This window comes from Thermobia domestica, chromosome 10 (genome assembly GCF_964235325.1).
Source record: "Thermobia domestica chromosome 10, izTheDome1.hap1.1, whole genome shotgun sequence".
In the NCBI taxonomy this organism is placed as follows: domain Eukaryota; kingdom Metazoa; phylum Arthropoda; class Insecta; order Zygentoma; family Lepismatidae; genus Thermobia; species Thermobia domestica.
The window spans coordinates 183410332-183435207 of NC_137463.1; the positions used below are offsets into that span (position 1 = coordinate 183410332).

General features: G+C 37.4%; 1 protein-coding gene across 1 annotated transcript; it reads right to left on the bottom strand.

Moving 5' to 3' along the window:
• Positions 1 to 21989: 21989 nt before the first annotated feature.
• LOC145661702 (uncharacterized) lies at positions 21990 to 24407 on the bottom strand. Its single transcript, XM_081727034.1, has one exon. It carries the CDS (start codon positions 24405 to 24407, stop codon positions 21990 to 21992), a length of 2418 nt encoding a protein of 805 aa, XP_081583160.1.
• Between the last annotated feature and the right edge of the window lie 469 nt (positions 24408 to 24876).

Consider the following 24876-nt stretch of genomic DNA (forward strand, 5'->3'; position numbering starts at 1 on the left):
GCTCGTTATCAACGTATTGCTTCACAAATGTCAAAACTGTTAGTTCATTGCCCTTGTACATTCGCCATGTTGATAACATAAATGTTCGTTTCTTTCCCAGAATACAACTGTTCCGTTACCTTGCGCCAAGTAGTTCCCTCCGCTCGCCATATAGTCCCATGTTTATAACCGCTTATATATAACAAATAAACAGATTTTTCGAGACTCTTATATATTATCAAGCACACAAACGATCAAATTATCCATATCTTTCCTGTAAATTTTAAAAATTTTGCTGGAAACGGACGCCCAACTTTGGAATTTAACCCGAAGAAAGTAAGAAGTAGGTAACGATTATTGAATGTAATGTGGTGAGACTTCTTTTGGAAATAAAAAGGTAAAATCTAGTTACCCTCGAAAAGGATTGTGTTAATTTGCTAGTATAATAATTCTTGTGATTACTATTTATCCATACTTATGGACTTGTCTTATTATGTTTACAAATATATGTCATCATAATCCTCATGCGTAGTTTTTGAGAATGTCGGTTTTTTTTAATCTAAACATTAATGCTGTACAATCAACGACAACATTTCCTCCCGTTTGATGAAATTAGTTTCGTAAATGACTTCAGAATGGAAAGCCAATTTGACTACAGTTTTCAGTAAATGAAAAAGAATGTGATTTTCTATATGTTCCAGCCAACCATCGTTATTCCCAAAAGAAATTTTACCAAACAGAAAGAACTATCGTCGCTGACTTACAATATCTGGTCATGAATCTGAAAGGAGCTTCAGATAGGGATCTTGAAGATGTAGTATGTCCAAAATGACCAAATCTCGACTGATTGTGCACTGAGCGTTCCATATATTTATTTTGTTTAGATAATAATAAAAGAATCAGAAATAATAACTTCATACGTTATATTGTGGAAGCATGGACCAAAATTTTTGTTTTTAATATTTGATTATTTTAGGCAAAAAAAAAAGATAAAAAGAAAGTGCAATGATCTAAGTTTTGTTTTCATTTTCATTTTAAATATCATAGAAACAGTATGCTCCAGAAGCAAACACATGTGTCAAAAACTTGGAAATACATTATTGCTTTATAGGCGGAATGTTTAGTTTCAATAATCTCAAGGCGTGGGAGAGCCGGGTTCGATTCCCGGCGGGAACTCACGTGGTTTGGATTCCACGTTAATTAGTAGGTCCACGTCTCATATAGCCTCGCTGCTGAAAGGGACGCTAAACTAAAATCAACTCAACAACTCAACTCAATAGGCTCAAGGTTCAGCTCCCAGACATGTCAACAGAATTCCCCGTTTCCTTTCACTTTTGTCATTACACCGTTATCATGAATCTTATCATCACCACTGTTAACTTTAGCTTCGGTGCATTTTATTATAAAAATCATGTTTGCATGCTAGTACTATTGTGCAGTTTGGGTCCAAAACCTCGCGGTCCAAAATCTCACCTGGTCAAAACCTCAATGCCCAAAACTTCAGGGGCCAAAATCTTGCCTGATCGAAATCTCGCGTGACCAAAATCTCGCCTGGACAAAATATTACGTGACCAAAACGTTGCGAACCAAAATCTCGCCTGAAATAAACCTTGCTGTCTAAGATCTCACGGGACAAAATCTCGCCTTACCAAAACCTAGGAAATTAGGAAAAGGAATTATGTTTAAAATATTAATTTGGCTACCTTGCAAGAAAGATATATTACACATTTACTCTTGAGTAGCTTTGGTCCATTTCAAAATTAGCATTAGTGCTAATTAAAATTGAAATTAGCGTTTCAAAATTACCTAGTTCGACCGTGAGGAGAAATTCGCATAAACACAACTGTCGTCTACTCTAATCATATGTATTGCATAGTTTTACATCATTACTTACAGTAACACAAAGTCCAATGGTAGTATCAATTTAAGGTAGACATATGAGAACCATACAAGAAACGTACAAATTAATCGAAATCTCGATAAGTGGTTTCTGTTTTTAAAACTTTCGTTAGTAAGTTGTAACATTAAAAAGTACACTATATTATGGAAAAAAATGATATTGTAGAATGCAGTACTTCTCAATCTTGGAACTACGGCTCGGTACTTGATCCTGGAAACGAGAACATTTTCTAGAACTTTTAATTGTCTTTCTCTCTTTCTTTACGGGGATACCACGAGAAAACAAGCGGACACTGATGTTGTCCACCACAAACTTACTTGGAATCGAACCAGGGACCCCGCACACCAGAGGTAAGCGCTCTACCACTGAAACTTACAGTACATCATACATAACTCATAAGTGCACTAATATCTTTTGTGTTGAAGCCGCAATTAATTTATTAGTATTAATTATTATATAGTAGTAAGAATTAATAAGGAATACTTACGATTATTTAACAAAACAAAATGACAAATTATTCCCTTGTTTTATGTAAATAGTATAAAGTATTTACGGGGTCGTGGTCTCGGAAAGATTGAGAAATATTGTTAGAGTTGGTGCCGCGGTGGCACAATGGTAGAGCGTTCACTTCTTGTGTGTTGGATCCTTGGTTCGATTCCAACTCGCACGAGATTCCAAGACAAACACCGTGTGCGTGGGATTTCTCGGGGTTTTTTCTCGTTTCCTCCTACTTCATTCACTCCACCATTTCATTCATTTCTCATCATCACTGTCTACTTTAGCCTAACCGGCTGAACCGTGGGACGTAAAACTTAAAGATTTCATTTCATATTGATAGAGTTGAAATGTAAAAACTTAATAACCATTAAAGGTCAGATTTTATATGCTGAAATCTTAGGGCCTGAGTATCTCACTAGAAATGTAAATTTTCCACAAGACGAGATGTACTTTGCATATAGAAGATACTAACTTTTGAAATTAATAGATTAACCGAGTATAGAATACTTAAAACCAGATACTTGTCTCTTGTAATATGCCTGCACTTACTAATTTAATCCTGCACCTTGATAACTCTTCAGAAGCTTCTATGAACTCTACAAATGTTTGAGAAACGCAATTAATAGCCCTTCTTGTCTTGTTGGACGGTGTTATATTACCAAAAGGATCTACTTCTCCAGATGAGAGTGCACAAGGCCAGTCTCCCTTCCCTTTACTGTCTGTTCGAGTGTGCGTTATGTGTACTTATAGCAGGGCGAGGGAGATATTGAGAAAAAGATAGTTGAAAATGCGCGTTGTCCGAAGTCCAGTGTGAAGATCTCATGTTGGAAACGTCTCCGGTTTCGCTTGCCGGACAAAATTGCCCTCCTTGACACCCTCAATACACACACAGTTGAAAGAGCAAGCTGAAATATAATACTCGTTATATAAGTTTCTTTAGTGACATCAATGAATAAATAAAATTAGCATTTTTTCCTACTTTCCTATCCAGCTGTAATGCAAGATACATAAAATGTTAGGTCGTCTCTCTAGAGCTTTGTAACAAGGGCGTCATTTAGGGAGGGAAAATGAAACGAAATGAAATCTCTCAGTTTTTCGTCCCACGATTTTGTCGGCTAGGATAAAGGAGACAGTGATTGTGAGAAATGAATAAAATGGTGGAATGAAGAAAGTGGAAGGAAACGGGAGAACCCCGAAGAAAACACACGGTGTTTGTCCATCACAAAGTTCACTTGCCGTGAGCAGGAATCGAGTCAGGGACTCCATGCACAAAGGTGAACGCTCTACCACTGAACCACTGTGGCCATATTTAGGAAGGAATATGGCACATTTACCCCCCTCCCGTTGAGTTAGATAAATTCATATTCTTCATCAATTGTATACTAATAGAGGTATACTAATAAAAAAAAACTTGAATTTATGTCATTGAAATAAATTCAAATTGAAATGGAATATATTGAAATTTATTATTATTATTATTATTATTATTATTATTATTATTATTATTATTATTATTATTATTATTATTATTATTATTATTATTAATATTATTATTATTATTATTATTATTATTATTATTAAACAACTTTCTCAAATACGACTCATGCGATTTTGTTGACACCTTATAAACAAACGTTTTACAAGATATTCATTTGCCATTTAAAAAAAAAAAACAGCACCCAGAGTTTTTCTGGGAATGATTTTTTTTCTCGGAAAGATAATTTGGTTCGTATTTTATAAATAAATATTTCAGTAATAACTGCAATACCATATGAATTAGTTTAAGAAATTAGTGCGAGCAAATTCAGTGCTGTGGGCCGTACTTTTTATTTACACACACAAAAGGCAAAATCAAACAAACAGATTTCCTAAAATAATTATTCTTTTCCTATAAGCAGTTTATTGGTACAGTACATTTCCTGCAACCTGAGGTTATAAGGTTGATGTGTCAAAACCCATGTTTCAACTCCAAAATAATAATAATAATAATAATAATAATAATAATAATAATAATAATAATAATAATAATAATAATAATAATAATAATAATAATAATAATACATGCATAGTGAGCTATTAATACTTTTACATTCGAAAACAGGACTTTCGGTCTACTTTTAGTATGTAAAAGTCCGCCCCCACTGAAAAAGTCTTGGGTCCCCCTAAGAAAAACTTGCAGAGTATAGGAGGAGGAATATCTTTCAGTTTAACGTCCCATGATTATGTCTGTTAGGATAAAGGAGATGGATGATAATGGAAGAATCGGTGAAATGGGAATGTGGGAGGAAACTGGAGTACTCCGAGAAAACCCATGTTGTTTATCACGAACTTACTCCGCCGGTATCAAACCCGGGACCCCACGAACTGGAGGTAGGCGCTCTACCACATAAAGAAAAATTTGACTAATTTACCGAGAGTGTCTCAGTAACTGACTTTTCCTAATGACTACTATTATTACTCTTACTATTTTCCATTAACGCTCTCTGTTTTTAAGAACAGGGACAGGAACACAAAAGCATCAAGGATATTTAAAATTCCAAATCGAACCCAGAACCATGTGCACCAAAGACGCACGCGCTAGCAACTAGGGCAGCAAGTAGTGCTAGTGAGACATCCTACCCCTCCCCGTACACACACACACATACACACACACACATACAGAAAGACAGAGAGAAGGAAGAAAGCAAAATGATCACATTTGCTAGTCTACTATAAAACAATGTATATCATTCCTGTAGATCTGATACTTTGGCTGCTTCCGGGTCACATTGTCTGTCCGGACCTGATCTGGATGACCCGGACAAGTTCTGGCCCAAATGGTCCAGGTGACCCGGTGATCCACGACGTTCCATCATTGAAATGTAAATGTACACCTCATATTAGTCTCTGTGTTAAGATAGAAATTAAATTCCAAGTAAGCAAAATAATCACTTAAAAAAAAATATCATTAATGTTAAGTAGACCTCTTTACATAGTTTGTCTATGTAGTAAACAGAAATTGTGGCTTGTGTCGCTGTCCTAGTTATTTGTATGACATACTCTATAACACCATTGTGGCAACCTGATTTTAGGATATATTGATCTGAGTGTTAATTCTTGTTCGGTGGGGAGAGGAGAATAGGAAGGTGTTGGATAGAAAAAAAAAATGAGAGATTGTGAGAAATGGAGGGAATGTTGCTTGGAGAGTAGATTGTAAAAAAAAAAAAAAAAAAAAAAATACACACATACACTCACACAGGGGAGAATTCCGGAGGGGTAAAGTTCAGATGTGGAAGGGGAAATTAAGCCGATTTTATGCTTATCTCTGATCTGTTTTCAATGTACTCTATTAGCATAATTCCGAGAAATCCCATTGGTTGTTCTCCTCCCTTGTTGGAATTGGGGGAACGGAGAATCAGAGGTCGGTGTGAGTTCCAATGGGGCCAACAATGTAACGCGAAGGGGGATATTTTCCATTGTATTGGGAATATTTAGAATATATATATAGTGTTTTTTCTGGCGGTACGCAGTGGTACGACGTACCAGCATCTTTTTAATGAGAACGGAATATTTCCTCTTCTGTCTTAAAAAGAGGTTGACGAGAAACTTCGAAAATACTAAATAGAAAATATATAGTTTTATTCAAGATCATAGTTTTTATTATTTTCCTTTTCCTTTTTTTAATTTCTAGAGAATTGTGAATCTTTGTTCCTTCTTGAAGTCAGTTAATTGTGTTCAGGGTCTAGAAATATTTGGGCCTTTCTGTCTTTTTAATCATTATTAGGAAGAGAATTAAATGAAAACATCCCCAAGATTTTTTTTCGCAAAATGTATCCATTAATTTAGTAGAGGATTGTAAAACATTTTGGTAGTATGATTAATACTCTGAAGAACATTACGTAAACAATGTAGTTTATGTCTGTTATTATTGAAATTCACTCTTTCGCAGGGATGCAAATCAGCAAAAAAATTTTACTAACCCAAGAAAAAGGTACTAGACCACATCCCACAATAAAAATCATTCACTTATCTTCGGAATTATATTAAATATTCGTCCGCACCGATGAACCGCTCGCTTTGGGCGAGTGGTTATTTGCGGTTACTTTCTGTTTCGCAGAATACCTTATCAGTGCAACGTTGCCAGGTCTATCCATTCCTGTTTCGCATAATCGTATGGACAAATTTGGTAGCACTTCAATATTAGAAATATTTGTTGAAAAGAACAAAACACCAGCATGAATCTAGAGTTGCAGCTCGCAACAGAGTCTTGTCTTACAAGTGCAATCGTGAACAAGGACAAATTACAAACACGCAGACATATGAATAAAAAAAATCATTTGCATTGAACAATAATGACATAAACCTTAATAAATTTAGTATACAGATGCGATTCTTAATATCACCTTTTCTTTGTTGAATTGTAATTTCAACTATCCACATGAATGCAATGAGATACTGCATTAAAGTACGGAATAAGGCCAACCTCACCACACCTAAACCTACTCTTAAGAACTGTACGACTGTCTAAATGTCTCCACAATCTTCCAGCAGCCCTATTCTTGGACTGTTCTTGCTTCAAAAGTAGAATGAACCTGTATATATAAGGATGATTTAAGTCTAATTTAAGTTCTAAACCGTGGCATTGTTCGTGCTTTTTTTCACTGTTATCAAATTTGTTTCTTATTGCCCTGAAACATTAATAAAAAATATAACTAGTGCAACGTAAGGAGTCAAATAACAATCCAATAGCAAGTAAACTTTCAAATATTACTGTATTTACGAGTGGAAGGTTGTATTCAGTTCGTCAACATAGGTGTCCGCCAAGTAGTCTAGGAAAACATGTGCCTTCGGGATGTTGGGTGCATCATCTTGTATATATGGAAATGCATCAGGAATGTCTTCAAGAGGAACGAGTGGAAGCACATCTGCTCTCCTAATCTATTTCCTCATATCATTATCAGCCTTGTAAAGTGAAGCCAACACAATATTTTGTACCTTTCTCCATATGGAATGAGTAAAATGAAACACACAAATGTGTAATGTCAATAAGCTTCTCGCTTTATTGACACTTGTTCAAAACCAGTCATAAATTCTTACACATGAAACTGGAAGCAACAATCTTCTGCTTTTTTCTTGATTTGCTGAAGCATGAGCGTGTACAATGACTGACTTTTGCTTTACAATAAGCAGAAGAGGAGTAGAAAAATGTTCGAAATACTTTCCATGCAATGTATGTGACTATGGAAATAGACGTGAATAAATTTTAAATGTTCAATCCACCACTATATTTTAGTTCCTTTTAATTTTCAGAAATTCCCTTTCACTTTACGGTGTGCTGATATACCTGCCGTCTTGACTTTCTAAATAATTTATGAAATAATTTCTTTGTTAATTACAATTTGTATATGTGATTACAATATTACGATGGAATCAAATTCTGAAATGAAAACTTTTAAGTTTTACGTCCCACGTTTACGCTGGTTACGCTAAAGGAGAAGATGATGATGAGAGATGAGTGAAATGGTGGAATGAAGAAAGTGGGAGGAAACGGGAGAACTCCGCAAAAACCCACGAGCACGGTGATTGTTCACCACAAAGTCCACACGGTGCAAGGTGGGATCGAACCAGGGATCCCAAGCACCAGAGGTGAACGCTCTACCACTGTGCCACCGCGCCCCCTAGGAATCAAATTCTCAACATGTAATATTATACAAATATCAGGGTACTTTCTGTGCAACACAGGCTTCCCACAGTTTTATGTAAAAATTAAAATATATAATTCTGCGAAACAGGAACACACGCACTGGATTATTTTTGTTCTTCGAAATATGGTAACGCTAAGCGTGAAAACCAGTTTGAACCCATTTCTGCGAAACAGGAACACACAGTTATTTGCATCCTATTTGTGAAACTCTTGATGCCTTTTGAAAACAAATAATAGCAGCTTACCTTCACCCGTTTAAAAAAAAAGGCAAGAAACAAATCATTAAGAAATATCGATTATATTCTTTTTATTGTATTATAAAATTAAGATGTAAGAATCAGAAATTTTTAAACCAGATATATATATATATATATATATATATATATATATATATATATATATATATATATATATATATATATATATATATATATATATATATATATGTAGAAAGATAGATAGATAGATAGATTGGGCTTGGCATGTAAAAGTGTCACCTGAAATATCGAAGAAACGAGAGACATTAGTGATATACGGTTTGCGGTAAACAGAAATATCAAATGGGCTCATAAAACAGAGGTATGTTGTGGTAGGCAAAATATTCCTAAATGGAATATCAGAAATGAAGGGATTTTTTTTTTTTTTTTTTTTTGGTAGTGGAATGATAAACAAAAATATGAATAACATGATTGAAAACACGTAGAGAAATATAATGTCTTTTGTCTCATGCTTTTATTGCACATAATTACGAAAATATGACCATGGGAATCGTTGCAAATAGAAAGATAAGTGACGCTTTTCACCACCAGTACTTTGGTACGTATACGCCGTCTAAAGTGTTTGACAGAGCAGTCCCTGACGCGAAGCAAGTTGCGATTGCTAAGCCACGAGATCGCGCAAGTTCATAGCAAGCAATCGCAGTGGTAAGAGTGAAGATGCTGATGTTTACTAAAGCAGAAAAAAGCCAATATGATTCTGATCTGTAGAGAATCCAGGAAGAGTGCCTCAAATTCCTGTCGTGTGTATGCGAAGAGATATTCGGAGAGACGGTAGTTATCGCGACGTATTTTTGGTAAGCTCTAGTGTAACACCGCGACAACTTATGCGGAACAAACCAATTACAGGTGAGGTGGGTGCAAATGTTTTAGCCGCTGTTGCTGTTAATCCACACATAAGCTCTAGTGATATTGCCAGGGACATTGGTATGAGTTAGTGAAGTGTATTACGTATTCTCCATACACATAGGTTTCACCTATATCATATCTCCATCCATCAGGAACTACATGGGAATGATTTTGTGAACCTTGTTCGAATTTGCATTGGTATTACGATACGACACTCCAGATTTGTCGCGTATCCTTTTCACCGACAAGACCACCGTTACCAATCATGGAAACGTTAACTTAAGGAACATACACTAATGGTCTGTAAGAAATCCACATAGGCTTCGCCAAGTGGAACGCCAATGCCCATGGAGTGTTAACGTTTGGTGTGGAATAGTGGGTGAAAATCTCCTTGGTCGTTTTTTTCGTACATGGGGCACTGAATCCTGACCGATACATACACTTCCAAGCAAATGACCTACCAACACTTATTGAAAAAACCGCTTCAGGCAAGGAGGGAAATATGGAATCAACATGACACTTGCCTAGCCCACGACACACTGCAGCATGTTTGAATAATACATGGTGTCCGAGAAGTCCTTCCCTGATTACAGAAATTGATAACTCAGGCTAGAAATAAGATAGAAATATGAAACTGGTGTTGAATTGTTTACAAATTATAAAAGTTTTTGTCTGTGTTAGGTTTGTTCTGTTTTACCAAGTCTCAATTTTTTTGTTTGTTTTAGGTTTGTAGTACGTAAGTAAGAAGCCCAAGAAGCCATGCCAACCAACCAGGAGAAGGCACAGTGTGTCCTGTGGTACCATGAGACACGATCACCAACCACGGTGCAGAGACAGTTCCAGACAACATTTGGGAGGACTCCACCTGATGTCAAGAGCATTAAAGCCTGGTATGAGAAGTTCAAGAACACAGGGTCGGTTGCTGACCTTCCGAGGTCTGGTCGACCAAGAACCTCAGCAGACACGGTGGAGGCTGTGCGTGCTACGTGCTGTGCTACGTGCTACCAAGGGTGCTCATGTGGAAGTGTACTGATGTGACCAAAACTTTTATAGTTTGTAAACAATTCAACACCAGTTTCATATTTCTATCTTATTTCTAGCCTGAGTTATCAATTTCTGTAATCAGGGAAGGACTTCTCGGACACCCTGTATGTTTCCTAATCGATGGAGAGGACGTGTCAAATGATCGGCTCGTTCTCCAGATTTGGCTGTTAAACTTCTTTCTCCGGACGAAACTGAAGGACATTGTCTACCTTGATGTGCCAACACTACCAGATGATATGCAACAACGGATTACTGCAACCAATAAGGCCATTCCACGTGCGATGCCAGATTCTGTGGAACGATCTTTGCATATGAGCCTCGACGCCTGTACCACAGCAGACGGTCACCATTTTGAGCATACGGTGTTTATTTTGACAGGCTAGATTTGCGCTCATTTGCACAGCCTCTATGGTACTTCAATATACCAACATGCTCATTGTCATTACGTTCTGTATATTTCCTTCACTCTCAAATGTCACACGATCCTATTTCTTCGTCTCATGACTTCTGACATCTTCTTATATGTACCGCAGTAATGGCGGTCAAGTCGATGACTTATTTTTCTGTTTCAATGTTCATATCTCTGTTACTATGGGTGTAGTATTTCATACTTACTTACTTACTGGTCGGCGCTACAGCCCTTGAAGGGCATTGGCCTCCCTAACCACTCTCCTCCATTCTTCTCGATTCTCTGCCTTTCTTCTCCAGCCACTAATTCCCAATTTCTTTACATCCTCTTCTATGTCGTCTATCCATCTTTTCCTGGGCCTGCCTCTTCTCTTTCGACCGTCTGGTTTCCCTACAAACACTTTCTTAGCAGTTCTACTTTCCTGCATGCGCTGTACATGTCCTGCCCATCTTAGTCTTCCTTGTTTGATTCGTGCTATTATATTTGGTTGGTCGTATAGTTCCTGCAATTCTAAATTCGTTCTTATGCGCCATGCGTTATTCTCCCTTATTGGTCCATATATTTTTCTCAGGACTTTTAGTAGTAGGGGCCCGCGTATGGCGAACTGAGTCAGCAAAAATTTCTCGATTCTGATTGGCTGAGAGAGGTCACGTGACGTTAGGCCCCGCCCACGCGGGAAATTCAAATTTTCAGGTCACGTGGTATGACGTCATGAGTCACCCTGTGGGGAAATCCCTCATTCTCTTTTATGACCGGGATTTTTGAAATTTGTTCCCTTTTACGGGTAAGATGTGTGATTCTGATTGGTTGACAGCTGTCACATGATCTTAGACCCTGCGATATTTGAAATTCGTTCCCTTTTACGGGTAAGATGAATGGTTTGGTACCCCAATGCTGATTGGCTGACAGAGGTCACGTGATCTTAGGCTCAGGGATTTTTTAAAATTTGTTCCCTTTTATGGGTAAGATGAGTGGTTTGGTACCTTGAATTTGATTGGTTGATAGCGGTCACATGATCTTAGACCCTGGGATTTTGAAATTTGGGTATCCTCTTTGATGAGTACTTTGGTACTACGATACTGATTGGCTGATAGAGGTTACATGATCTTAGACCCGCTACACGGTGAACAGGTCACATGGTATGACGTCATGTTTTACCCTTGCGGGGAAATCCATCACTAATTCGTTTCCTTTTACGGGTAAGATAAGTGCTTTGGTACCTTGATTCTGATTGGATGATAGAGATCACGTGATTTTAGATCCTAGGATTTTTGAAATTAGGGTGTCCTTTCTGATGTATACTTTGGTATCTCGATTCTGATTGGTTGATAGAGGTCACATGATTTAGACCCGCCACACGGTGAACAGATTACATGGGAATACCCCTCACTCATTTGTTTCCTTTTACAGGTAAGATGAATGTTTTGGTACCTCAATTTTGATTGGTGGATAGAAGTCACATGATCTTAGCCCCCCCAGTCCATGAGGGAAATACAGAGCGATATGTCGGTGATCACCCTAGACCTGGATTTTAGAATTTTGTCCCCTTTTTATGGTTATCCTTAAAGTTCCCATGGAGGGTTCAACCTCCTCCTTAAATAACCCTTTTTGGTATCATGATATTGTACTGAAGTTTACCTTAAATATTATCATTCTCTTTGACAGATAAAATGATTACCAGTTTTCTTACCTTGATGGAGAGACAGCTTGCCTTATACGTTTACGTATGGAGATCATGTCCATTAATTAGTTGCCTATGTCTCTGGAAGTAACAATGGTGAAAGAGGGATGTCGCTTGTAGATTTCTTATAACACATTGTTGTGAGTTTCAGCGATTTTTTTTAAACGCTCAGTAAGCGCTTCATTAATGGAAACAGTGTTGCCAGATTTTTCTTACCTAAACTGCTCCGATTCTTTTCGAAACGGTTCCGCAGAGTGCAAGAATTTTCAAACTAAAAATTTTTCGAACTAAAAAAAATTTCAAAACTAAAAAATTTCAAACAAAAAGTTTCAAACAAAATTTTCGAACTAAAAATTTTGAAACAAAAGTTTCAAACAAAAAATTTTCGAACTAAAAATTTAAACATTTTTTTTAACAAAAAAATTTTAAACTAAAAACTTTCGAACTAAATTTTCAGATCAAAAATTTTTCGAACAAAAAATTTTCGAACCAAAAAATTTCAAAAAATTTCGAACCAATTTTTAAAAACAAGTTTCGAACTAAAGTTGTAAACCACATCTAAAAATTTTCAAATCCAAATTTTTTCGAACTAAATTAAAAATCAAATTTTGGACACTAAAAATATTCTTTAATTATTTTTTCGAACAAAATCATGTAAACCAAATCTTGAATATATTTTCCACCTTAAATTTTCAAGATTACCATGATTTGAAAACAAGTGTTTAGGGTTTCAAGAAATAATAAAACATATTTTTTTCAACTTGTTGTATTTAACGAAAGGTATGTGGTCTTCCTATACATGTTTATTAACATAATAAATACAGGATCGAGTTAATGAATATGTTGGACGTATCATCATCTTCGAATGTTGTAGACGTATCCTGTAAAGAAAAAGAAGAAACGACGGATTACTTTATGAATTTCTTTTTTTCTGAAACAATAAAAACGAGTCAATATTGATAAGAGAGAAATAAAACTTACTCGTAAATGATGGATCTGTTTAGGTTCATCTTCCTCCTCGGGTACAGGATGACTGCATTTTTTTCACTGATGGATGTTTATGAACTCTTCTGGGTACTGCATTTTTCTTGGTGTTGCTGCTTTATGGTCAAGGTTCCTCCTTCGGTACGAGATGACTGCATTTCTTCCACTGATGGTGGTGTTGATGGTTTATGAACTCTTGTGGGTACTTCAGTTTCTTCTTCTTGGTGTTGCTGCTTTGTGGTTAAGGAGGGAAAAAGAAAAGGAAAAGGAAAAAAGAAATGGCGGCCTTATTGGGTATTTACAGTTTTTTCTTTTTCATCTTCTTCTTCCAGTTCCATCTTCTGTTTTTTAACGTACCCGTACGGAACCGTATCGTAGGAATTGAATTCTTTAAATCGACGTTTTGTGTACTGGATACTGTACATTTTTTCTTCCTTTCGTGTGACGATGGTATGGTCTTTGGTCCTGCATATCTTATGGGGGATAGTGATGGTGACTTGTCCACGGCATTGATTTGTAATCATTTCTTTTAGCGTGTTGAAATTTAATTGCTGTCCTGCATTGTAGTTTAATGTAAATCCTCTAATTTTGCATATGTAACTGGTGACGTTGGTATCCGGATTGTATATTTCTAGGCTGTAATTTTTCGGTCCTCCACTGACAAATGTCTTGATGTATGCTCGTGGTCCGTAAGATTCCATCTCATTCGATAAGCATCCCAAGTACGTAGAAGGTTCAATGGTTGGCTCCCCGGGCTTTTCTGTAAATATTACAGAATCCGTGTCGAAATATAAAACACGTTCCTGCAACATTTCCAGGTACTTGTACAGTTCCAGACGTGCCTGACATGTTGTAAATGCACCTAACACGACATTGGTGTTTCGGTTTTGAACAGGCACATGTTCATTGTACTCCCAGAACGCATACAACATCGTATCATTGATGGGTACAATTTGATGGAGTTTAATGTCGGGGGAAGTGAGTTTTTCATAAAATTCTTCCGGCCGATCAATAATTGTGGTCTGGCTAAAGTTTGTACGCTGGCAAAGCTTTCCCCATAGAGAGTTCCCACAAAGCTTAGATAAACTTCTTCGTGCAGGATTATTTTCAATTTTGGTCGGATCCAATGCAATACCTTCACGCTCCAGGACGGTTTGTATGAATTTTGATTTGTCTTCTTCGGTCACACAGGAACTAGGCCAGCCAGACGCTTCCATTTTTGATTTTAAAAACGTATTGATATATTCCGTGAACAAGCCACCTGTTTTCGTGATGGGATCATATTGTTCAATGTCATAGTCCCAAATTTCAAAAATTTCCACCGGTTGATATCCTAATTCTACTGCTTTCTGGATTTCATATGATACCCATGTTCCAGTGAGGCATCGCTCCTGATCGTTGTGCGTACACGTTGCTGTAGGGTCTGGGTTCATTTCTTCGGCACACGCAGCACACAGTGGAAAGAGTAGTTTCTTGTTGCATCGGTAAGGCAGGAGACCATGATAAAGATGGCGACTTGGTAATATCGTCATTTTGATTAGACCATTGACTTTATTTATTGGTGGTATATTTTCATCACCCTGTAGATAAATTCGTGGATGGCCTACAGGGTATTTAGCACACTTATTTATGTAAGGATAAAGCGAGACAATATCGAAATATTTTATTACTTCTCCTGCTTTTTCGTCGACTTGGTGGTACAATTTCACGCAATTGGTCCTTCCTCCAAAAAAACTATCTCTTGGATTTAATGGTCTGCGGTTCATGTACGGGTGATTCTTCAGATACGTCGCCATTGCAGGATTTTGTTTTAAGAACTGATTAAATTCGCACTCCCACATTTCATGTACAATGTACCCCATTTCACGCAGTCTTGCATTTTTGCGTTGCGTTCGTTCATAACGGAATTCCATGGTGTCTTCTGGATTGCTGTAGATGGGCTGATTACGGCCTGTAGTAAAACATACTTTACACCCGTGATAAAAGCAGCCGGCATGCTCGTAGACGTGCTCCTCTAACGTCTCAGGATCTTGGTAGTAGCCATCAACATGGAATCCCGCAATAAACACTTCTTTTTGTCGGGCCGCATGTAAGATTTGTTTTTCTTCGGTTTTTTCAATGTAGGCCAGCCATTGCATTGCAGCGATCGATTGGGTACTTCTCCATCGATAGCCATGTGCCGGTAGAATTCCTATGGTGTTGGGTTTAAGGAAATTCCGGCGGAATACTAGATTGGAAGCACTGGCAATCGTGATCGTCTCCAAGAAGGGATTCACTTTGGTTTCTGTTTCAAATGACGTCATAAACGAAACGCATGCTTGTCGCAGTACATTGACATCTTGAATACAATACTTGAGAATTTCTTTCTGGAAATCAAACGTGTCATTACGATGATCGTTGTACCAATGCATGAACTTGTTCCTGTCTTCGACGGCCATTTCATCTGCACCATAATACTTTGTTTCTGGAAGTGGTCCAATATACGATTGATTCTCCTTGGTGTTGAAGAAATGCGGGAAGTAGCCTTTGGTTGCGGGTAAATTGAACGCTTTTGACAATTTACTTAATGCCATAGGTAGGAAGTTCAACGAGTCAATGAACGTCAGATTATTCAACGTTAAACTCAGTATCTTGGTCCCATTTAATATGACGTCAGGTCTCCATTGGCATTGTTCTACCATGGTCTTTAGGATAAAATGCCCATCGTATCCCTTAGCGTTGTGCGCGACACAGAAAATCCTATTTATATTGGGACGACGTTCCCGCAAGTACTGGAGAAAATTATAAACTGGATCCTCTCCTTGGAAAATATGCTGGCGCTGACCACACATACTGCAAGACTGCTGGATATTATTGTTTTCAACACATGCATAACATACTTGTTCTGCAACCAATAAATTTGGAATGTGTACATACGTATTATCGCCAATATTCGTGTCCTGCATAGATTCTATATCATAGAATATCAATAAGGCTTTCTTTGCGTGCATGAGTGAAGGAACACCTGGTTTCAAGCATTGGCGATCGGGAAGCATATAACATTGATGTGATCCCGGAACAATCTTCTTACAAACATTGCAAAAGATCTCATTGCAATCATGAAGTCGTTCTCCACTTCGTACAAAGGAATATACTCTGTAGCATTTAGTACATTGCTTCACCATTTTGCATACAGGTTCCCCTTGATGATATACAATATTACGATGATTGTTAAAACATTCTTCGCCGTAAAATTGACGATTGCAGTCGTTGCATAATATCGGCGTTTGATTCTTGTTGCATAGAGGTCTCTGTAAACATTTGGAGCACGTTACAGGACAATTTTTTACATGTCTGTTACGATGATCATACTTTTTATGGCACGCTTCACAGTAGAACTTGGTTGCAAAACAAGCAGTTAAAGATTGGATGATGTCAAAATGGCCAGCCAAACAAATCAAATTTATGGGAGTGCGATTTTCATCGTTGGGCCCCTCGTACATGATGTCACGGCCTGTGAAACTGGTATACACAGTAATTTTATATTCTTTGAGGTATGCCTGGAATTGTCGAATTTCATTTACACTGGCACCATGATCCAAATTGACTCCTGCATTTGAACATAACGCATCGACTTCATCGTCCACAATACATTTCGATTGATCTTTATATTGCTTATGTCGTTTTACATCTACATTCTTGTATTTTTTCAGGCCAATAGCAATAACAAGGGCGTACGCCAAACACCTTGAATCTTGATTTTTTACACGTACAATCCCTTTTTTGCAACGTAATAATTCTTCATTTTGAAGTACTCCTTGCCGCAAACCACCGCCGTAGCCACGTGGAATATCCACACGATGAAAATGCACGGTGAATGGCTCGTGCAGGAGAAATGCATTGTTACTTTGTAACACTCTTTCGAACGAGGCCCACATCGTTTCCAGTGTCAGGTTTCGCGCTTGGCGAAAACTCACCCAAAACGGTTTATTCGTGTTGCGTGGTGATATTACTGATAAACCAACCATCGCCTCATCGTCGACATTGGCTAATAAATGGTCCAGCATTGCTTGGAAACTGTTATGTACATACTGTATGATATCGGTTCCTACGGGCGGTGCGTTGAATTGAATTTCGAGCATTCTGCCCTCGATGTTAAATCGTCTATAATGACGAGTGATTTCATTGCGAACAGTAAAACCCGATTCGGCCATGGTTAAAAATGAAAACAAACAAACAGGTACGGTAAAACAAATATGTAATGGGAAAAAAGGAATTGAGCAGCGTGAATTTACTACAAAAGAAAAGAAGAAAGAAAAATCTTAATCATCTGATAAACAGGAAATCATAACGTTTATGATAAATTCTTAACTAAACAATTCATGTAAAGGTCCTGAGTTTGATTCCTGGCGGTGACGTTCAGAATCTCATTATGAAAGCATATGTACTAGAAATCAAAGTTTTTTTTTTTTTTAAAAAAATAATTATGTTACTGAAATGAGTGTTTTATTGCTGTCAAACTCGAGAGCATTACATCAGCATTTAACTGACCTACCATTCTATAGTGATAAAAAGAATGCATGAAATGAATGAATGTTTCATCAGTGCTGAGATGTGACAAAGTACGCGTCAGCATTTTTTTTTCCACTCACAACGACCTTTAAATGATGCGTTTGCAAGTTGAAGAGATTCATCGAACATTAACGATACACATACGTAATTGTCGAAACAAAATCTGCATAGCGTATTTTTTTTATTATTATTGTGACTAAGCGGTTAGCGTACATGCTTCGGACGTGGAAGGCCCTGGTTCAAGCCTCGGTGGGTTTGCTTTTCCACGTCGGGGCATGTCAAGCCTTTTCTGTAATTTAATATTCTCACGCGTTATCATACATTCTTTTCAAAACTAAGCTAAATGGCTGACGTACACACCTCATAATACATAAACGTACATAAATCGTCTATAATGAGTGATTTCATTACAAACAGTAAAACCCGATTCGACCATGGTTAAAAATGAAAACAAACAAACAGGTACGGTAAAACAAATATGTAATGGGAAAAAGGAATTGAGCAGCGTGAATTTGAGTTGATTTTTTGATTTTTAGTTTAGCGTCCCTTTCAGTAGCGAGGCTATATGAGACGTGGACCTACTGATTAACGTGGAATCCGAACCACATGAGCTCCCGCCGGGAATCAAACCCTGGTCTCCCACGCCAAAGGTGCGTATGCTAACCGCTTAGCCCAGGAAATCATAACATTCATGATAAATTCTTAACTAAGCAATTCATGTAAAGGTCCTGAGTTTGATTCCTGGCGGTGACGTACAGAATCTCATTATGAAAGCACATGTACTAGAAATCAAAGTTTTTTTTTAAATAATTATGTTACTGAAATGTGTGTTTTATTGCTGTCAAACTCGAGACCATTACATCAGCATGTAACTGACCTACCATTCTATAGTGATAAAAAGAATGCATGAATGAATGTTTCAACAGTACTGAGATGTTAGAAAGTACGCGTAAGCATTTTTTTCTACTCACAACGACCTTTAAATGATGCGTTTGCAAGTTGAAGAGATTCACCAACCATTAACGTTACACATACGTAATTGTCAAAACAAAATCTGTATAGCGTAAATCTTTTTAACCACATATTCATGTACTCGTGGCTAAGTGGTTAGCGTACATGCTTCTAACATGGAAGGTCCTGGTTCAATCCTCGGTGGGGTTTGCTTTCACACATCGGAGCGTTGTCAAGCCTTTTCTGAAATTTAATATTCTCATGCGTTATCATACATTCTTTTCAAAACTAAGCTAAATGGTTGACGTACACACCTCTGGCCTTGGTTCAATCCCGGGCGGTTGCTCGAATATCACGTTAAGCTGAAGGGGACACTAAAATAAAATAATGGTTTCAAAGGGTATCGAACCATATTATTCTCAGACATAGTTTTTAATATTCTGTAATGCATTCTTTTCAAAACTAAGCGCACACATTTTCTGGCCATGGCTCAATTCCCGACGGGAGTTCACATTCAACATTAAGCTGAAGGGACGCTAAACCATATCATTTATCGTGCTTACTTCTAATGTGTGGGGGTTCCTGATTCGTACTCCCACTTTCCCATTCCACTAATTCCTTCATAGTCTAAATATTTCGTACTAAAAGTAAAACAGTGTATGAGTGATCCACCCCCACAAATATAAAATAAAAATGATTTTCGAATCTTGGGTGACAAATAAAATCTCACTGAACTTACCTCAAATTCAATGAACAAAAAGTCGGTGCAGTAAAGCTTAAATGAAGACACTTCTAAAAAAGCAGATCTTCTTCACTTCACAGTTGAGAGCGATGTAGGATTTGAAAAATGAAATTTAGATTTTTATTTAGGTCGTTGTGAAAACGATGTCATCATCAACCAATCAGAAACGAGGAAATTTATAAAATGACATCACAACGAACCAATCAAAACGCTCGCTGCTTTTGTCATGAATCACGAAAGAAAACGATGTGTAACAATCGATCGTGACGTCATTCAAGTTTCTCAATAGTTACAACATCTAGTATCACAGTTCTGATCCCAAATGCTTTCTGTCAGGATCATGTCACTACTTGTCGTAACTGTGACGACATTTCATTTTCCTCATATTCCATACGAGAATGTCAATGTTTGCTTTTTTCATGAATCATGCTGACACGTTCGTAGTAAAACAAAAGTAATGCGATCCGCTGACGTTTGCATTTTCAATCATATGTGCTTCTATGTCTACACACAAAGAAGTCTATCAGCATTTTATTTTAATCCACGTTACACTGTCAGATTTATTTTCTTAAAGTATATGTGTATCCTTTTCAAGAACCATGGTTCGAAACCCACCAAGCACGATTAAAAAACCGAATTCATTCATAGCTAAGCGGTTAGCATACACATCTTTGGTTTGAAAGACCTGAGTTCGATTCCTGGAGAAACATTTCTTAGGATTTTTCTAAAACTTGGTTTAAATTTCTAGTTCGAAAATTTTAAAAGTTTAGTTCGATAAAAAGTTTGATTTGAAAATTTTTAGATGTGATTTACATCTTTAGTTCGAAACTTTTGTTTTTAAAAAATGTTTTAGTTCGACAAAATTTTGTTTCAATTTTTTTTTAGTTCGAAATTTTTTTGTTTAATTTTTTTAGTTTGAAATTTTTTTGTTCGAAAAAATTGTTTAAATTTTTAGTTCGAAAATTTTTTGTTTGAAACTTTTGTTTCAAAATTTTTAGTTCGAAAATTTTGTTTGAAACTTTTTGTTTGAAATTTTTTAGTTTTGAAATTTTTTTTAGTTCGAAAAATTTTTAGTTTGAAAATTCTTGCACTCTGCGGAACCGTTTCGAAAAGAATCGGAGCAGTTTAGGTAAGAAAAATCTGGCAACACTGTTTCCATTAATGAAGCGCTTACTGAGCGTTTAAAAAAAATCGCTGAAACTCACAACAATGTGTTATAAGAAATCTACAAGCGACATCCCTCTTTCACCATTGTTACTTCCAGAGACATAGGCAACTAATTAATGGACATGATCTCCATACGTAAACGTATAAGGCAAGCTGTCTCTCCATCAAGGTAAGAAAACTGGTAATCATCTTATCTGTCAAAGAGAATGATAATATTTAAGGTAAACTTCAGTACAATATCATGATACCAAAAAGGGTTATTTAAGGAGGAGGTTGAACCCTCCATGGGAACTTTAAGGATAACCATAAAAAGGGGACAAAATTCTAAAATCCAGGTCTAGGGTGATCACCGACATATCGCTCTGTATTTCCCTCATGGACTGGGGGGGCTAAGATCATGTGACTTCTATCCACCAATCAAAATTGAGGTACCAAAACATTCATCTTACCTGTAAAAGGAAACAAATGAGTGAGGGGTATTCCCATGTAATCTGTTCACCGTGTGGCGGGTCTAAATCATGTGACCTCTATCAACCAATCAGAATCGAGATACCAAAGTATACATCAGAAAGGACACCCTAATTTCAAAAATCCTAGGATCTAAAATCACGTGATCTCTATCATCCAATCAGAATCAAGGTACCAAAGCACTTATCTTACCCGTAAAAGGAAACGAATTAGTGATGGATTTCCCCGCAAGGGTAAAACATGACGTCATACCATGTGACCTGTTCACCGTGTAGCGGGTCTAAGATCATGTAACCTCTATCAGCCAATCAGTATCGTAGTACCAAAGTACTCATCAAAGAGGATACCCAAATTTCAAAATCCCAGGGTCTAAGATCATGTGACCGCTATCAACCAATCAAATTCAAGGTACCAAACCACTCATCTTACCCATAAAAGGGAACAAATTTTAAAAAATCCCTGAGCCTAAGATCACGTGACCTCTGTCAGCCAATCAGCATTGGGGTACCAAACCATTCATCTTACCCGTAAAAGGGAACGAATTTCAAATATCGCAGGGTCTAAGATCATGTGACAGCTGTCAACCAATCAGAATCACACATCTTACCCGTAAAAGGGAACAAATTTCAAAAATCCCGGTCATAAAAGAGAATGAGGGATTTCCCCACAGGGTGACTCATGACGTCATACCACGTGACCTGAAAATTTGAATTTCCCGCGTGGGCGGGGCCTAACGTCACGTGACCTCTCTCAGCCAATCAGAATCGAGAAATTTTTGCTGACTCAGTTCGCCATACGCGGGCCCCTACTACTCTTTTCTTTCCCATCTCGCTAGCCATTCCTCCTCTCTCGTATTTATTACCCTACTTTCCGAACCATACATAACTATTGGTTTTAATATGGTATTGTACAGCCTTAACTTTGTTTTTCTGCTGACGTTTCTAGATTTGAATACATTCTGTAATGCATAATAGCACTTATTTCCGTTTCTTATTCTTTCCTGTATCTCCTCTGCTGTTTTATTGTCTTCGGTGATTGTCGTGCCCAGGTACCTAAACTTTTTTGTTCGTTCTATTGTATGGTCATCCATATTTAAATCTCCTTCCTGATTGGTCCTTTTGGAATCCTGGAGTTTCATATATTTTGTTTTGTTTACATTTATTTCTAGACCTATTTCCCTTGCTTTATTTTTCATTACTTTGTAATTCTCTTCTAGTGTGTGTGTGTTCCGTGCTAGTATTGCTATATCGTCTGCATATGCTAGAATTTGAGCCGTTCTATTTAAAATGGTTCCTCCTGGGTTAATAGGGAGCTGTCGTATTACTTTTTCCAGCGCTATGTTAAAAAGTATTGTTGAAATTACATCGCATTGTCTTAATCCCCTCTTAACTTCAAATTCTTCAGTCAAGTCTTGTTCTATTCTTACTTTACATTTTGTAGATTTTAAGGTCATTTTGGTTAGACTGACTAGTTTCTTTGGAATTCCAAATTCTTCCATTATTTCGAATATCTTATTTCTGTACAGACTGTCATATGCTTGCTTAAAGTCTACATACATCTGGTACAATGGCTTGTCATACTCGTAGAATTTCTCTAGTATTTGACGTAATGTGAATATTTGATCAGTTGTTGATCGTTGGTTTCTGAATCCTGCCTGATAATCTCCTATTATGTTTTCACCCCAGTGTTCTAGTCTTGTCGCTAGTATCTTGCTAAATACTTTATATGCTACATTTAATAACGTTATTCCTCTATAGTTTCCACAGTCTGCCTTATCTCCTTTCTTATGTATGGGGTGTATTATCCCCATATACCACCCCTCAGGCATTTTCTCTTTTTCCCACACCTCCGTTATTAACTCATACAATGTTCTTGCGACAACTTCCCCACCTCCCTTCAGTAGTTCTGCTTCTATTCCATCTTCTCCCGGCGCTTTGTTATTTTTTAACCTTAGTATTTCCTTTTGTACCTCTTCCAGTGATGGGGGTATGGCTTCTTCTAAGTTTTCCTGAGGCGATTTTTCTTTACTTATTTCTCCCTTTTCTTTCAGTTCTTCCCTTTCTCCATTTAACAGTTCGCCGAAGTATTCTTTCCACCTGTCTAATGCCTTCTTTTTGTCTCCTATTAGGTTACCTCGCTTATCTTTGTAGAACACTGCTCTTGGCTGGAATCCTTTCTTTATTTCCCTTGTTTTTGCATAAAAGTTTCTGATTTCCTTTCTCTCGTTCATTCTCTCTAACTCTTCTATCCTTTTCTTCTCATATTCTCTCTTCTTCCTTCTACATAGTTTGCTTGCTATTGTTCTTTTCTTCGTGTATTCGTTAACTGTTTGTCTTGTCCTCCTCTGTATCATTCTATTTCTGGCTTCGTTTCTTTCTTTAATCGCTGCTTCACATTCTTCATCAAACCATTCCGCTCTCTTCTTCTGTTTCTTCTTTCCTAAGGTTTCTTCAGCTACGTTGTTGATGCTGCATTTCAGCATGTTCCATTTTATATCTAAGCTACTTTCTTTCCACTTTTCCATTTCTATATCTAACTGTTCCTCTAACTTTCTCTTATATTTATCCAGCAATCCTTTATCTTTCATTCCTTGTATGTTGTGTCTTTCCTGCCTTTCTCCTTTTATGTTTTTCATTGTATCCATTTTTTGTCTATATGTAGCCCTAACTAGGAAGTGATCCGTATCCCCATCTGCTCCTCTACAGCTGCTTACTTTCATTATGTCTGATGCATGTCGTTTATCTATTATGATGTGGTCTATTTGGCTCTTTGTGTTTCCATCCGGAGAAGTCCATGTTTCTTTATGTATATCTTTCCTAGGTTGCCAAGTGCTTTTTACGATCATGTTCTTCTCACTGGCAAAATCTATTAATCTCTGTCCATTATCATTGCTGTTTTCATGTAGACTTTCCTTTCCTACCGTGCTTCTGTAAATCTCTTCTTTACCTACTTGCGCATTCAGGTCTCCTAGTATTATTTTAATATCATGCCTTTGAACTTTGCTTATTTCTTCTTCTAATTTCGTATAGAATTCTTCTTTTTCGTCCGTACTTGCTTCTTCTGTTGGCGCGTACACACTGAATATTGTGGTATTGAAAAATTTTCCTCTTATTCTTAGACTGCACATTCTGTCGTTGATTGGTGAGAATTTAATGACTTGTGGTTGAAGCGACTTTTGTAACAAAAACCCTGTGCCTTTGGTGTTCGTGTTTCCTCCACTGTACATCAGTATATGATTCCCGGTCCTAATTATTCCATTTTCTTGCCATCGTACTTCCTGTAATGCAGTTATGTTCACTCTGTATTTATCCAGCTCTTCTCTTATTACTTTTAGTTTTCCGGGTTTGTTTAAGGTTCTAATGTTCCATGTGGCTAGTATTATATCCTTTTACCTTCTCATTATCCTTTTCCTCTTCCTCTGCCGTTCCGATTCCAAATTTCCATTCCAATTCCGAGGCTGGGTTAGGGTATCCGCAACAATATTCTTTTTACGAGGTAAAGTTGTTAGCCTTACGCTCAACCCCCAACCTGGAGGACCAGGATTTTCTGTCAGGGTTTTCTCCCTTAGCCGTATTGTCCGCGACTGCTTATTCGTCAGGTCATTCCTGCTTATTTCGCAGCTAACCCCCATATCTGAGGGCCTTTCCACTATCCGCAACCCGTGGACACGCCCGTTCGCATCCGGCATGCGTGGA

Coding starts and splice junctions, on each gene's coding strand:
- LOC145661702 (XM_081727034.1), bottom strand. CDS start 24,407: ATGTACAGTGGAGGAAACACGAACACCAAAGGCACAGGGTTTTTGTTA.